This window comes from Phalangium opilio, unplaced genomic scaffold, assembly GCF_054372755.1.
Source record: "Phalangium opilio isolate 3A_F unplaced genomic scaffold, DU_Popi_V2 ptg000105l_1, whole genome shotgun sequence".
Classification (NCBI taxonomy): domain Eukaryota; kingdom Metazoa; phylum Arthropoda; class Arachnida; order Opiliones; family Phalangiidae; genus Phalangium; species Phalangium opilio.
This window is the reverse complement of record NW_028324207.1, coordinates 9,533,457-9,549,619: the sequence shown is the minus strand read 5'-3', so window position 1 is coordinate 9,549,619 and position 16,163 is coordinate 9,533,457. Positions and strand designations below refer to the sequence as shown.

Here is a 16,163-nt window from a genome sequence, read left to right as displayed (position 1 = left end):
TGTCTGTTTAGTAGTCTGCTTAAGCAGGCTTTACCTTGCATCATATCGCAAACTTACCATTTGAGAAAGTTTCAATATAAGAATCGGAGCAAAAACCTTTCATTTTTCATTATTTATTTTCTGTCTTTTCACAAAAACATATTCGTTTTATTGACACTGAGACTTAATTGGCTCCAAAATGATTTTTCATTAAGCAGACGACATATTCCAACCAATGAGACGCGTAGCAAACAAGCCAATCAGTCTGGGAAAAACAGTGCACTTCCTCTGGTCCGAAACCAGTTTATTAATTCCTTGGACTAGTTTTTAAATTCAAGAAGAGGAGGTTACTGGTCCTCGGGACCAGTTTATTAATTGCAAATCTATTGGACAACAAAGGCTGGGACCACTCCGGAGACCAGTTTATTATTTAGGACACTAAGGGGGTCACTAGTCCCAAGGACTAGTTTTAAAAACATCTTTATTTCCCAGACTGAAGCCAACCACCAGAAACAAACCGAATGTAGTTCCATAAACACGAAGTCCAGGCAAAGGCTTAATCTTCCACACCTCATGATATATTCTCTTTTGTTGTTAGACAGCGTGAGCAGCGGCGTTGCCAGTGTTTTTAGCAGAAGGCGTCTCCATTAGCGCCATTTACCGGCTGAGGCATCATCGTGCTGGCAACTCCCTTGTTTACGAGATTTTTAAAAGCGGCACGTGTCCAATGGCCACTCTGTTTCAGTCTAAATTCACTTTTCACTTATAGAATAAGTCGAGGGGTCGGACGTTCCTACAAATCTCGTACATTTTGAGAAAAATTAGGAATTGTTTTTCTTTTTCATTTGTAAACACGAGAAAATGCTTTCTAAATCTTAGAAAAATCCCAAATCCAGAAAACTAAAATAACCTGTAGAATTTCAAAAAAAGAATCCGAAATTTTTGTAGTATCTCTTATTGTAGGCCTAAATTTAAAAAAAACTTAATCCGTAAATTCGAGAAAAATCCGGGTTTTTGTTATAATCCGAGAATTTTCTGTAAATCTCAAAATGAGGAAAATAATCCTTAAATCGAAGAAAAATGTCTAAAATCTTAAAATCTGAAAAAAAAATCGTGCGCATTTTATAAATTACTTCAATTTTTTCGGAAATGTCCGACCCCTCTGTAAAACTACCAGTACGCCTTATAAGTGTGCAACTCAATTAAGTTTTTTTACTGAACCCTGCAATTTAGACTTTTATCTTTTCAATGAATGAAGCTTAAATTCACCGCATTAATTTAGATTTTCTCAAAGCCCAATAAATTATTTCCTCAACTTTCAAAAAAGAACTTAATTACACACAAAAACTCACGGCCAATTATTAGGTAATATATATTTTATGGTTTAATGGCGTCTGCTAGCTAGAGGCATGACCTTACCGTTGCCTCTGAAAATTCAACCAATCCCGTAGGAGTAAGAGGTTCAGGCTAGCAGACAATGATTGGCACAGTAGTCCTCGATTTTAAGACTAATTATTTTGTAGTAAGAGATCATCTATTATTGTTTCCCTATTTAATAATTAATTCCTTTTATATTTAGAAAAATGTTCATGAATTAACGGATAAGTTTTAATTTACATTAAATAAACAGCACAATTAATTGTACATACGTAAGGCAACAACATTTATTTTTAATTAAGAACACTCGTTGTAGGAAGCGTGGTTCCATCTGATTTCTTTATACGCTTTGAATTTTAAGCATGAATTGTTGAACAATTACTTTTATTAGTTTGCAAACCACGTGAAATTCCAATTATTTCCCAATGTGATAGTGTGATAATTAGCCTAAAATATTATTGAACATAAAAAATGAAGCCAAGAATTATGTTGTTATTAAGCTTGTAAATAGATAGCTTTTGAGAGTAAAATACCCTTGAATGGCGCAATAATTTAAATTTTATCAGAAGAAAATAGTAGAAGAAGGTTACTCAGGCATACTCGCGAGGCGTCCATTTACGGATTTTTCGCGCCATTCACCTACCCAGGGGGAGTAGGGAAAGTCTCGATTTTATCGCGGATTAACACAAGAGTGACGTCACGCATTGTGCGCTACGCCGCTTCGCGTCAGCTGAGCACTGAAGCAGGGACTATGTCTCCATGTGTATTTTGTAGTCTGCTAGTACCTTAGGGGATCACTGGTTTAATTAGAATGTAAGTAGAGTTTTAATTATTTTATACTGTAGCCTGTAGAGTTCTTTTGATTTAAATTAAAGTGATTCTGAAATTCTAGGTGAAAAATGGACTTGTCAAATGTTTTAAAAGGCGATAGGGAAGAATTAAAAGTAGTAACATCGTATGTTAGCCGAAACGAAATTTGGCAAAGGCTTAAAGAGACAGGAGAAATACAAGTATTATTGGAAAACATGAAATCTAAGTTTTATATTTTAAAAGAATCTGAAAAACCTAACGATTTAAATAAAAAGGCTGGAGGTTATGGACATTTCTTGAACAAATGGCAAAATTGGATTAATAGTATTTCAGCTAGAACATTGGAAATTGGAGGTGATGAACCCAAAGATTCCGAAGATTTCAACTGTGTAAAAATATTAAAACCATACATAAATTCTAAAGCCGATGGTGTTATTGCTGACGTAGTTGTGATCTTGAATTACTTAGCGCATGCAATGTTAGATTGCCACAATGAAAACGAAATAATGATTATTAAAGCTCAAGCTGAAACTTCGGCATTTGTGCAATCGCGGCCACTTAAAGATTCTCTAAGAAATCAAGCTACAGATGAACAATATTCAGCGTATTGTCTAGGTGGTGGTGCATTAGGGGAAATGATTAACGTTAACAAGGGTCGAGCTCATAATGAGAACTTATCATTAAGGCAAAGAAATGAAGCACGTGTCCTCTTAGAAATTGGTCTGTCTCTCTGTGATGAAAAGAAGTCACCAGAAACAAATGTGGATAGTTTTGAATCAGAAACTGTTCCAGCAGCAACAACTAATAGGGATAGTGGAGGTTTACACCTCCCACATAAGAAGTTAATTATATACCTAAAGAGAATTATGGCTTTTGTCGGTGTTCATTACTTAAAGTGGGCTAAATCAGATGAAACCAATGTCATCAAAAAAACTATGGCCATTTTACTTCAAGATGAAGATCTGAAACAAATGTTTTATTCTGCATTGGCATTAATACCAAAGTTTACTAGTCAAGATTTTACGAAAGAAATAGTTGAAATGTTCCGATTAATCTATTTAAGAAAACTCGGACATGCCTTATTGAATGACTTCATTTTTGGAAAAAATGAAGCCAAAAATATCAATGATAAGTCCCGGGGTCAGGGTGGCCAGCTATTACGAGACAAGTTGTTTCAGTTCAGTGAAGGCAAAACTAACAGTGGCAACACTAAAAGCTGCAAGAACATATGGAAAGATGATGGTTCCAGTAGTCAAGTTTGTGTTCCAGCCAAAGATAATATCACTGAAACAAAGTCTGTTGTTAAAGCTACGGCCAGTGCCACTAATAACATTAAAAGCTCCAAGAAACGACGAAAAGCTGATAGCTCTGCTAGTCAAGTTCCAGAACCTGCCAAAAATGATCTCATTCAGAAAAAATGTATCAAAAATACAGCCAGTGCCACTGCTAAAATTAAGAAACGATCGAAAGATAACGGTTGTACTAGTCAAGTTTCTGTACCTGCTAAAGTTGATCTCAGTCAAGTACAAACTTCTTCTCGAGGGAGAGTGATAAAAAACAGTTTCAAAAATGATTTCATGTACTAAGTTTATTATAAGTACCAGAACAAGTAGAAGTATTTCATGTTCAAGTTTGTTTGTATAGTTATTAACATATCTAAGGTTTACTATTTTAAAATGTCTTCAACTATGGTCAAAAGAAAATATATTCTGCTATTATACTGTGATAAAATAAGTGCCAAATATCTCAAATAGTTCCTAGCTCGTACAAATGATTAATAAAAATAACTATTTGCTTTATATGTCCTTTTAATCCAAAATAGAGGGTATATTAATATTGGTTCCCCGATAAAATCTTTCGCCAGTCTTTACCTCTGTTTTCATTTCAGAATTTATTAGGAATGATCTCCTTGATGCTTTAAAGTTGGAACCTGTTAATTTTCCCGCTGTTATGAAACGCAACTGGCTAAACATTGTTTCTACCACACTTCCATTTACTTTAACTGGGTAAATATAAGAGTCCGGATACCTTTCATGGTAATCCTTTACAAACCCTATAAATCCATATACCGATATTCTTAGCAAGTCCCACGTTTGCCAGGCTAAGAAAGTTTTGCCTTCAAGACTGAGTTCGATGGTTTCCTTAGCCCAATCTTCAAAATAAGCTAAACCTTTCAACATATTTTGAATTGGTTCACTTTCTACACAATATGTTTTCTTATGCGATAGAAGACCTTTTTCAAATATTAGATGGCAAGCAAACAGAAAATCGTAACAAGCCAAAACCTCTTTGCTATCCTTTGGTGGATCACCCGAGGTTGGATGTGTATAATTATAGAGCTCACTGAGGAATGGTAATTGTTGTAATATTTTCGCGGGGGTTACGTTTAATTTGGTCCAAGAGTCTCTGATGATATACGAATGCCGTAGTCCCTTTACTTGGGTCAACTCCTTACTGTCTCTCCTTTGTATCTCTCTAGCTTCCACTTCTTCAATTTGCTTCCACCCAAATGAGCAGCCATTTCTCTCAAAGGCCCTAGTTCCACCTTCTTTGGAGTGGCTCAAAGCATTTACCATATTTTTTAGTTGGTGACTAGGGCATATAACGTAATAAATCCACCTGTCAGGTAATAAAGAGTTCTGTACTCTTGGTGATATTTCAAAGTCATAGGTTCCATCTTGCTGTTGGGTAAATGCATATCGCCCCGAAACACCGTGACTATTTTTAATCATAGTAAGGTTGGAGCTTGCTCCATCACATACTATAGCTGACACTATGAATCCAACTGATTGAAATGAAAACGTGACCCTTTGGGTTATTGCGGTTAATAATTCATGAGCGAATGGTACGTTGCTTGGGTAATAAGGACCTACAACATCAAATAATTCTCCTGCGCATCTCCAAATGTACTGTAGAACGTATTCAGCTTTAAGACAATTATTGACTGATTTGGTCTTATAAAAATTATGCAAAGAAGGTACTTCTTCTGGGTTCATCGCTAAACCAATAAATTCATTGCTATTACCATTCCAAACCATTTTCCCAATGACTTTTACTTCATCCATAACCAAAATTCCATCCTGTGGTGGTGGTTTTTCTAGGGAGCTAAATGTTGCTTTGAATCTGGCACTCTCTTTCTTTAAATGTTCAATGTCTATACCAGGGCCACACTTTATTTTGTGCAATTTCTTTTTAACAGTTTCTACACTTGGTAGGTTAAAAATCTTTAAACCTTGCAAGGTTCTATATGATGCTGGCGATCTTGAATAAAGGCTAAGTGCCAGACGAAATGTTAGAGGACTAAACCTATTCCCAGTGCTAGTTCCTGGGTTTTTAGCTTGATCATTTATGAAGTCTGTTAATTTAGAATTTTTGCTATCTGTTTCCCAACTTGTCCGAAAAGCTTGAGCAAGCAAGGGGTTGCGTCGTTTTACTTCTAAAATAATCTTGTCTACTCTTCCTTTGTGGTTTTCATTCATCTCTTTCAACACTTGGGACATTTCGTGACTTTGCTCAGGGTTAAGCGTGACGCAGTTTTCTTTAAGTTGTTTTTCCATCCTGGCTATTCTTGTCTTTTGGCGATATCTATCGTTACGAATGTTTTTTATTCTGATACGCCTACTTTTCGGAGTTAGACTTTCGATTGGAAATTTTGAGCTTATATGACGTCGTCTTAATTTTGTTCTAGGTGTTGTTGCTTTCATATCCTTTTCTCTTCGTTTGAGATACCTTAAAAATATAAAAATGAGCCTTTGCGTTTATACTTATGTAAAAACATGTTGAAACTAGCTTCGTTTAAATCATACAAAACATCTATTTTCTTCTGTTTTTCACAATTTATTCTGCTATTAGTTATTAAATAGGAAATAACGTACCTGTCTAAAGACGCACACTTGGGACAAATTAACTTTTGTTCTCCTTTGGGTGACGACGCTTTTGGTGGTCTAAATATGATCGGACAATGCCTTGATTGACGTCTTTCACAGGGATGATGTATTACATCCAATGACGTAGCTTTAGCAAATTCGAATTCCTGTAACAGTAAAAATATATTTAGTAATCATTAACAAACTAGCAGCTATATATTGTAAACTTACAGTTTTAATACCCGAGCAAAAAACATTATTTGGATTTAGATAATTTAGCGCTCTAAAAACCACACTATTATCAATTTTACAGGTTTCGATATCGAAAAATGTTTCGCGTACAGCAGGTTTAAAAGTTAGAAGAACGGACACTATTCCATCTGAGGAAAATTGGACTTTGACAGGAACCTCGTACAGACCTCCCAGGTCTTGAAACATATCACTACGAGAAACAGTGAGGCAAGAAGAGGATGCAGTAGAGTTATGTTGATAGTGGTATTCCAAATCTATAAAAAATTATTTGTAACTATAGCAGTCATACAAATAATATAACTAGTTTCATATCTTACCGAGTCTATTCTCAACGCACAATAAATGGTTCACTTGCCGTAAAGCTTCGCTATTACAAACATCATTCGCAGTCTTGAGAACTTTAGCTTCATATTCTGGTAGAGACTTAAAATCTGCACACCGTTTTAGTGCGCCTATTTGGCCAATGATATGAGTTTTACCCTGAATACTCTCAAAAGTTTCCGTTCCTACTGATATTATCGATTTTGGTAGATAACCCAAATCTACACACTGTTTTTGTTCACCAATTTCGCCTATGACTACATTTTTACGGTTAGTTTCCTTTCCTAATGGAATCGCCGATTTATTTAATCTATCACAAACATTATTGCTAAAATTATCTTGTGAACTTGATTGTCTTTGTGATAGATGAGAAAGCAGAGAAACGTCAGCGTTAACACTTGTACCAAGGCCTAAGTAAATATCCTCTGTTGTAGTCGATTTATTTTTAAATTCTGGCTTGACTTGAATAGATTTAACTTTTCCATTGAATACTGCTTGAGTCTTCTTATCGGTGGTTTCTTTCAATGTGGAATAACACTGTGTAGACGCGTTCATTTTCTTATTCAATCGCAACCCTAACCCAAACAATGAAACAACTACACAACATGACAACTAGCAGCCGAAATTTGTAATTTCTGTACTAGACACACAGGGGCGCTTATGACCAAAATCATCCTAACCCAAGAACTACTTGTGCCTTCTTCCTATTGGTTAGATTTAAATTTTAGGGGTGGTGGGTGAATATTTCAGGGTTATGGGACGACTTGCACTGCTCAAAGGTAGAGAGACCTTCTTCTACTATTTTCTTCTGATTTTATGAAGGAAGACATAATATGTGATTATATAACATACATTGGGTTTACCACTTCTGGCTAATAATTATGGACAGGTATTGTCTCAATCAAAAGTGTATTTATATCTGTGTAGTTTCATCGATCAATCTCTGTCGAAAATACTTCTTGGAGTAAAGTGACATCTAGGTTTAAAATATAGAAACCTAAATTTCTTATCTTATTAAATCTTATCGTTTATTAAATTACAATCTTGGATATTTTTATTTGAGACAAGATACTGAATTTTAACAATCTAAGTTATTTTAATTTCACTGAGCTATCTGAGGTGATTGGCTAGACATATTTTCGCTTACATCTTAAAATCCGACAGCGGGCAACTACAGCGTTCCCAAGTCGATCAGAAAATAAAACTTTTTTTCCATGTATGTTTTTAGCCAACAAGTTGGGAAACCAAAATAAACCTCTCCTAGTCGAGACGCTATTATGAGGTTTTTCTTAAATAATTAAATAAATGTAATTGATATTAATTATTTTAATCGTCATTAATTTACCATAATTCTAGTTAAATCGTTTTAAGAAACATTATTTCTAAAATCATTTTTAACATAGCTATTATTGACGTGTGAATTCAAGAGTACGCCTCTTTAGCAATTATTGGAAATTTAGGGTATATGAGGCAATTGAATCACCATTAAAGATAATAAAACCCGCAATTGCGTGAACCATTGGTGGAAGCCCTGCCATTGGTAGGCTAGACGTTTCTCCTAATCCTAGCCGGTACTTCTTAATCGTAACGATGGTAGTAGAAGCCAAAAATTGCTTTCTGCGAACACGTTTGCCCGATTTGCCAACTGCGAATGCGGTGACAGACACACACAGTCACGCCCAGTGTAATACCTCTCCGTGTCGTTAAAGTTGTTTTAAACAATGGGAGACCTTTCCTTTAACCAGAAACTCAAATAAATTAAATTAAAAGTTTCAAACTAAATAATTACGTGCAGTTTAATATCCGAAAAAAATAGTACATTAAAGTAATTATAAATTATTTATTTGTGATTTACATATCTAGTTTTACACTAAAGCTACATTTATTTGTAATAATTGCTAGACATCGGATACTGCATCTCTGTGTTTCCTTGTGAGAAAAAATATTCTTTCATTTTTATTTTGCATATCTGACTTGGTGTATACAAAGCTAGGTGCAAAAATTGGTCTAAATGATAAACCAATCAGAATAGTCTCGAAAGTATCAGATCCTTGGTATCGAAATGGTTTATAGTCTGTTTCTTGTTTTTCAAACTATGTTAACTATGTTAAAGTCCTATATTGTTCATTAAATCATGGTCAGTAGCTCGATGGTGAAGGCGAAAGAAGCGACTCCAAGCATCGCCGCCCACAATGCGACCTTCGCTCCAATGTTCTCGAATTGTATTTTCTGCACTACAGTTTCAGTCGTGGGATGTTCAGGTTCCATCTTGATACTCAAATATCTTTCTGCTGAGCGGTGCCATACTGTTATTTGACCCGTTTCCAAGAAAGCCCTTAGTCTATGACATAAGAAAATAATATATAGCTCTCTATAAGTTTGAAACACATTTTTATACTAGAGCTTTTGCTTCCAAAATTGGCACTCTTACGCTTTTACGCCCCGTGGGAGAAGTTTTTGTACCACCGCCGCCTGGCGAATTGAGGAGCGAACGGAGGAGCGAATAGCCCGTCATGAGCAGTTCGCTCGTCCGTTCGCCTAGTCTGACATAGTTTTTGCCATTCGCTCACCCCGTTCGCCCGGAATAGTTTCCAAACTATTTTTACGAGCGAATAGGTCAGCTTTTCCCGTATAAAATGTGGGTGGGTAGGAGGCCTTTTTATTCGCTGCTCAGCTCTTATCTATTATCGCCCAAAAATCTATTTTCTAGCGACCAAAGAAGATTTTTTTCTTTCTTTCATCCTACTTGGCCTTATCTTTAAGCAATAGAAATTGTGTAGTTCTTCTGAATATAAGGACCCACCATTTGCACTAAACTCTCAATGTTGTCGGAGTCATTCTCAACCACTTCTTATAATTGGCTCTATCATTCATTCTTAATTTCCGCAATTGGTTATAGATACTGAATTAGTTACGACGTTTAATCAAATCCCATACAGTCCTTTTGATTTTTTTCTTGGCTGGTGGATTTAGTTCATCCTCTAGCTACAAAAATCCTACCCAATGTATTGCAAGCACCTTCTTTCTATCATTCTATCATCCATTGGAAACGATGAAAAAAGACAAACCAGCCAAAATTTCTGATTTTCCCGCCAATATAGCACCCCCTACAGGTATCATTTTGGAGAGTTCGCCCCTCAATTTGCCTAGTGTGACAGCTCTTCGCTCCTTCATTCGCTTGGACCAGGGATAGATAGACTTTTTTAAGACGGAATAAACAATGTTTGGCCTTTACTTCAGTCCGACTCATAGACGAGTATATAGTCCCTTCCTTCAACACGTAACCAAAAAATTAAATTATCTTATTGGCTCACAAAAACTACGAATTGGTGACGTTGCTGACGGGGAGGGCCAAAAATACGTAATTCCTGTTTACCTCGGTCGCCATGACTACGACCCCTCTTGCGTTGTACCATAGCCCACTCGATCACGCGCGTCACGACGCAAGCTGCTCGCGCTATAGCTATAGAGCGCGGATCGAGTGGGCTATGGTTGTACAGATAAGCGTCTTCACCGGGGTTCAAAATGGAGCCGTCTAAATGCGAGGGTCCAGGTAATTATTCGGGAATTGTTTTTAATAGCAATTAAGAAGGTTGTTAGTGAATTTGGTGCCGGTGTTTTGGATTTGGAGTACATCTGTAAAGGTGAAAAGTGTTCGCTAATTCTTTCTTAAGCCAATAATTTCTACTATCCTCATGATTTTGTAAACGAATTTGATGAAGTTAACCAAGGCTTAGTGAATGGTCAGGAGATTTGTGAGCTTAGTGTTTGGTTAAAACCTGTTCGTGCTGTAATATCTATGAAGACTTTTACTCAATTCTAACTCACTTTTAATTTTCTTGGGTCTTCCCCGTTTTTTTTTCAGTTGCAAGCCCTATGTCTTGTGTAACTTCCATTTTTAAACAATGTTATGTCAAAAATTACAATCCGAGCCCATTCCAACTTGGCAGACGAATGAGCAGACGACGGGCAGACGACGTTTACTTGACCCGGATATACATACAACGTCATAACGAAAATAAGACCCGCCTCTTCTTTCATACCCCTCCGTCACGGGTAAGGGGGTCGTGGACTAGGACGCGCACCCGAATAACCCTGTTACCCATTCCGTCTTAAAAAAGTCTATCTATCCCTGCTTGGACCTATTCGCTTACTTATTCGCGCCTTCAGTTCGCTCCTCCGTTCGCTCCTCAATTCGCCAGGTGTGAACCAGGCTTAAGGGGTCCGCGAAAAGCACGATGGGCCGGGGAAGACACAAGAAACTCCGCACCCCGTACCTTGAAGGTGAGAGGGATGGAGTGGAAACCCTCATACCTACAACGGTGCCTCTTTACCCCCACCTACGGAACTGCACCGTAGTCCTCCCAGCATCCTCAGCGGTTAGGTAGGGTCGAACAGTACGGAAACGTAAAGGACGCCCCATCTGTCTTAAAAATAGAATCTAGTCCACATACAAATACAATGACGCTACGCGGCAGCACTTAACAATCGCCTACCGAAGGATAGGGGCGTGGGAGAGTTTCAGTGCCGCAGGTCGCCCATCGTCATTTCCAATCGATCCCTGCTCGTACCAGTGTAAGGCCATGGAAGAAGTAATACTGAAGGGCCGATGGCAGCCCATAGAGCCCCATACTAGGCGACTAAACAACCAATGTTAAGCTTACTTCCCCTTTTCAATCCCCCAAAATGGAGGGGGGTTATGAAAAAATACCGATTCAAATCCCGGGAATAGCAAGCGCCATCTAGACAAAATAAGAAGTTAGATGCTTCCCTCTTTAGAACGTTGATTCCCCCATATCCCTCCCCACTATCCGGTTTGCTACTATCTGCCACTAGAAGGCGAAATAACAAGTATTTTTCAGCTTTCTTCCTCTGCCATTGGGCTTTGGGCTAGTCTCAGTCGTTAAAATCAAAGTTCCAAGTTAGTTTTTTGCGCCATCTATTTATCATAATTTTATTATGAAGTAAATCACTTATAATTATCATAATAATAACTTCAAGACCTTTAACGATTTAATTACAATATAAAATTTGAAAATTTTCTAAACAAATATTTTACGTTATTTAAAGCCAAAATTCATAATAGGTGGCATTAGAAACTTTTAACAAATTTCAATGCAAGAAAATGTCGTTTACATGGCTTAAATGGAGAGTTTGATACTAATTTTATATTATATATTACTAGTACCGTGACTATGAATTTTGAAAAGAGGCATATGTATTACTAGCTGTTATTCCCGCGGCGTCGCTCGCGTGTAATAAGAACTACCATCAAAATGATATAAAGAATGGGTGGAATTTACTGATTCGACTAAAATTTTTGTAACCGTACCCTAGGAGCGAATTAAGGCACTCGGCGTTGCCCGTCAGCCCCTAGGGATGCATTTTTTATTACTTTTCACGCGGACATTATCTTCCATAAAGAAGGCTTTTTAAGTTTTTGGCAACCCGAAAGACCGCATTCAGCCCGTCTATAGGTTAAAGGAAACCAGTATACTAAATATTTGCGAAATTGGTTGAAACGCGCGGACTTTGTTGCTTAGAGAAGAGTTTTTACATTTCTGGGCGCCATTTTTTAAGATGGCGGCGGATTGGGGGGAAATCTTTCTTAGTACGCGCCTACAACTTAAGAGTAACGTCCCTGCAAATTTTCAGCCTCCTAGCGCAAGCGGTTTGGCTTGGGCGTTGATTATCTCCCAGTTAATCAGTCAGTCAGGACTTTGATTTATATAGATATAGATTTATATTATTTAGTCTATGGTCCTCAATCGGTCGTAATTAGATTTTTCTAATCGATAGCGCAAATAAGTTTGTTTGAGGCAAAGAAATATTCTTCCATTGATTTATTTGTAAATTCAGTTTGAAGATTTAATTTTAAAGTGATTTCACGGGGCTTTTTGAAATAACTAGATTTATTTTGAACTAGGAGAGTAAACTTACCTTCGATTAATGTACTTTCGGACTTTAGGATTCATTTTGGGATATGTACGTAGCACATTCGGTTGAAGCATGTACTTAGCCGAACTTATGTGAAGTTCTAAATCCGATTGATTGGGCATATCCTTTGTCTTTTGGTATTGGTAATTAGCCATAATCATCTGTAAGTTAAATATATCTGCAAACCAAACAGCCTTTCCTCTAGGTAGGTTTTTTGAATCAAATGTTTTCCCGTCTGACTTCAAATGCAAGAAAATTCGCCTTTCATCTTCAGTCTGAAATGATTGGAAGATTTATAGGATAGCCTTGAAGTCTTGTTATCATAAATTCAGGATTCATACAAACCTGGAAAACAGGGAAAACCTGGAAAAGTCAGGGAAATAAATAGTTGACAAAAACCTCAGAGAAAACTCAAAGTTTTAGTAAAATTTATTGAAATCAGGGAAATTTGCGTCAAACAGGGGCCGATTAATTTAGCAAAATGTTCATAGGATTAACATTACACTAATCTTTGTAGGCTCATTACTGTGGTTCTACTAGAGATACTGGGATGTCCTTTAAGTACGTTAAAGTCCTATTTGCCCCCCCCCCCATCCAACCATACCAAATACTTGTGATTTCGTCAAACGGAGGCCGAGTAATTGAGGAAAGTATTTATAAAAATACCACCCTCCATAGGAATAACATTACACTAAACTTGGGAAGTTCATAACTGTGGTTATATTAGAAGTACGAGGATGTCCTTTGGTTATGTAATAGTCCTATTTCTCCCCCTCCTCCGTTAACGTTTGCTCCATAGGATACTCCGTATATAATGGAAAAATCTGGAAAACTCAGGGAAGCATATGGGGAAAAACCTGATAATCTCAGGGTAATTGGTTTTCCAAAAGTTGTATGAACCCTGAATAAGAAAAAATCAGTACCAATTGATGAACATATCCCTCAATCAACGGGGTATTATCTATGTGAACCCCGGATACTTTTAATAAATCCTCTAAATTGTTGATGTTTTCTTTTTTCTGTGATGAGTAATTTGCTTTCAAGACTCCACTGAACAAATTGACGAAAATGACAATTATCAAGAGGAAAAAGCCAACACTGAAGCGAATAGCTAGTGACGAAGGAATATCGAATCCTACATGAAAAAAAAATTAAATTCCACACTAAGCGTGAGCACTTTTTTCCAAAACATATCATTATCGTCTCCAACTTGAAGATTTAAATCGTTTGAATTTTCTTTTTAAATTTTGGTACAATTGTCTTTTTAAATTAAGACTTTTTATGTGTAAAGCAATTTTAGCCTTCTAGGTAAAGCGTTTTATCGTAGCCTCCGAAATGAACTAGGCCCATGCGTGTCGCGAAGCGAGAATATTTTTGTAACCAATTTAGTTCGCCGTGGTTTTACGCATGGGGGCGCTTATATTACCGTAAAATAAACAAAGTTCAACCCCGTGACCCTGTCGACTGCTTAAGTATTTGGGCCAAGGTCGCGGATTGTAAGTATACGTTTTTATTACTCTTACTGAATTATTTTAATTGAAATAATTTATTTTTTGTCATCAATACAATCTAACCGAAAGATTCAAAAAAAGTGAATAGCCCCAAAAACATTTACGTTAATTTTAGGATGAAACTTTTCTCTATCATAAAAAAGTTATGACTGACCCCTAAAATATCAACGATAATTTAAGGAAGACCCCTGTCACAACGGTAATATAAGCGCCATCTCGTGCACATATTGGGTGAAAATATTTTCCTTGCCAAACTGGATATTTCCCTACATAAAATTTGACATGCATGGGCCTAGTTCATTTCGGAGGCTCCGGTTTTAAGCTGGGTGTTGATAATCAGTCAGTCAATCATGACTTTGACATATTTATTAACAATTAAATGACGCCGGTCTTCATCACCTTTTCCCAAAATGGCTCCAAAATATAGTATGACTTTTTGTGAGGCGACAGCTACCAATGACTTTCGAGTTTCCATCACCAGCATGTGCAGTATGTCAACCGCCACCAGCAGAATAATGACGCAACCCAATCCGATCCATATCTGAATAAGGTTTAAAATTAATGCGCTAACATTACATGTAATAACAAATTTATTGTCGTAAGCAAATGTTCATAAGATATGTTCCATAAGTTGGTCAATGGCTAGTATTTAAAGAGAGCTTGTCTTGAAATGACGTAGGTGAAACGTCATAGAACATATTATACTTTAGGAAAACCTTATATAAATAATGTTCTAAACAAGTAAGATAATAGTTATTTTTGGTACAAAGTCTAACTGATCTGTTAGCAGACTGAATAGATACGTCATGAAAGATTATGTTGGCTTAGATATAGCTAGGTCAGCATAATTAAAGGGAATGCGAATTTACAATTTCATATCATATTTTACCACGAAAGTGGTATTATGTTACACTTTCAAGTCTCTACTTTCAAAATATCAAGTTTTTAATATAATTGTACCAAAGTTTCTATATTTAAAATCCATTGGAAAATCACGAAAACTCAGTTTCGATATATCAATAATTTTGTCTTGTCGAGATTGTTCGCCCGTTTTATGACATCACTATGACGTTGAGGAAAAAAGCGCGGGAATCCTCTACGCGCCTCGAGCTTCTCGCCAGTCTAAACTCTGGGTCTGATAGCGGAGAGAGTGGCACCATCTCATGTTAAAAATATATCTGTGACGTCAGCCTACGGGAAACGTTTTAGCCTTTCATAAAAAGTGGATTTCAAATGAAGCATTTTCAGATGCATATTGCGGCCAAATAACCAGCAGAAATGGGAGAATTAAAAGCTTGATATTTTTGAATTCACAGAAAATAATTTTATCTTTTGTTATATAAATCAGAGGTTTTTCAAACGAAGCTTCTCATTCCCTTTAAATCGTGACTCGTTTAGAACACTGAATTTTTCCTGAATTTTGCTTATCTGGTGTGAATTAAATGTAAAACAACAATTATGTTCTTACTCCATTCGAAATAATTTTTAAGTCATCGAAGGCTCCGATTGGAGCAGCGTTGAACGTCAGGGTTTTTGCCGAGAGTATTCTTTGGTAGCTATACATGATTGGGACTGTAAGTATAGAAGTTGGCGAAAGCTTTTCGACATATGCCTGAGTATATAGCAACGGATCCATTGAGTCGTTCTGAAAATGATCATTTGTACAAGAAGGTCAATGTTACTTTTTGTCAGCATCAGGATACATGTATGCGGATGAACGTTAGTCACTCCTAACACAATAGTGATTGACGAAACTTTGATGGCCGTGTTTTTTAACTATGGCTCTAAGGCCATTTTCATACTTTCCTTTCATCCACTTTTGATATAATTTATTGAATAATAAAATACTTGTAGTGAAATGTACAATATCAAAATTTACTCTCTCAACAGAGTGCAGAAAACATCGAAACTAAGGCACTTTTTTACTAAATCAGTGCCACTGATAATATTTACCGTTACATCACATTCTTCGAATGTAGAAACGATGAATCTTTAAAATGGAAACTCTAATAAGAATGCGCATTTTTCTATAAATGCTTATTCAGACTACTCTAAAATCTTACGTACACGTCAGAGAAGTCTCTTATCTCGCTTAAGTAGACTCAGGAAT

At 36.6% G+C, this 16,163-nt stretch overlaps 3 protein-coding genes across 5 annotated transcripts; 1 reads left to right on the top strand and 2 right to left on the bottom strand.

Moving 5' to 3' along the window:
• The first annotated feature begins 1,915 nt into the window (after positions 1-1,915).
• LOC149629879 (uncharacterized) lies at positions 1,916-3,963 on the top strand. 3 transcript variants are annotated; one of them, XM_089851565.1, is made up of 3 exons: positions 1,916-2,169; positions 2,249-2,366; positions 2,442-3,963. In XM_089851565.1, exons 2-3 carry the CDS (start codon positions 2,256-2,258, stop codon positions 3,750-3,752), a joined length of 1,422 nt encoding a protein of 473 aa, XP_089707691.1. In that variant the 5' UTR covers positions 1,916-2,169; positions 2,249-2,255; the 3' UTR covers positions 3,753-3,963. The 3 variants fall into 3 exon arrangements, with proteins under 3 accessions (XP_089707691.1, XP_089707689.1, XP_089707690.1); XM_089851563.1 differs by having other exon boundaries at positions 2,249-3,963; XM_089851564.1 differs by having other exon boundaries at positions 1,916-2,366.
• On the bottom strand, positions 3,737-7,416 carry LOC149629878 (uncharacterized). Its single transcript, XM_089851562.1, has 4 exons — positions 6,602-7,416; positions 6,264-6,538; positions 6,042-6,199; positions 3,737-5,895 (listed from the first exon to the last, which is right to left on the bottom strand). Exons 1-4 carry the CDS (start codon positions 7,158-7,160, stop codon positions 3,975-3,977), a joined length of 2,913 nt encoding a protein of 970 aa, XP_089707688.1. The 5' UTR covers positions 7,161-7,416; the 3' UTR covers positions 3,737-3,974.
• Positions 7,417-8,389: 973 nt separating this feature from the next.
• LOC149629877 (uncharacterized) lies at positions 8,390-15,854 on the bottom strand. The gene is made up of 5 exons (XM_089851559.1): positions 15,522-15,854; positions 14,453-14,594; positions 12,888-13,677; positions 12,546-12,817; positions 8,390-8,946 (listed from the first exon to the last, which is right to left on the bottom strand). The coding sequence occupies exons 1-3, from the start codon at positions 15,687-15,689 to the stop codon at positions 13,409-13,411; spliced, it is 579 nt and encodes a 192-aa protein (XP_089707685.1). The 5' UTR covers positions 15,690-15,854; the 3' UTR covers positions 8,390-8,946; positions 12,546-12,817; positions 12,888-13,408.
• Positions 15,855-16,163: the final 309 nt, after the last annotated feature.

Bases quoted from the DNA above. Each gene is read 5' to 3' on its own strand.
- LOC149629879 (XM_089851563.1), top strand. From the start codon at position 2,256: ATGGACTTGTCAAATGTTTTAAAAGGCGATAGGGAAGAATTAAAAGTA.
- LOC149629878 (XM_089851562.1), bottom strand. From the start codon at position 7,160: ATGAACGCGTCTACACAGTGTTATTCCACATTGAAAGAAACCACCGAT. The intron at 6,539-6,601 runs GTAAGATATGAA...AATTTTTTATAG, and splicing joins GTGCGTTGAGAATAGACTCG to ATTTGGAATACCACTATCAA. The intron at 5,896-6,041 runs GTACGTTATTTC...TATATTTTTAAG, and splicing joins AAGTGTGCGTCTTTAGACAG to GTATCTCAAACGAAGAGAAA.
- LOC149629877 (XM_089851559.1), bottom strand. From the start codon at position 15,689: ATGGATCCGTTGCTATATACTCAGGCATATGTCGAAAAGCTTTCGCCA. The intron at 14,595-15,521 runs GTAAGAACATAA...AACCTTATTCAG, and splicing joins TAAAAATTATTTCGAATGGA to ATATGGATCGGATTGGGTTG. The intron at 13,678-14,452 runs GTGATGAAGACC...TTTTTCATGTAG, and splicing joins TGGAGCCATTTTGGGAAAAG to GATTCGATATTCCTTCGTCA.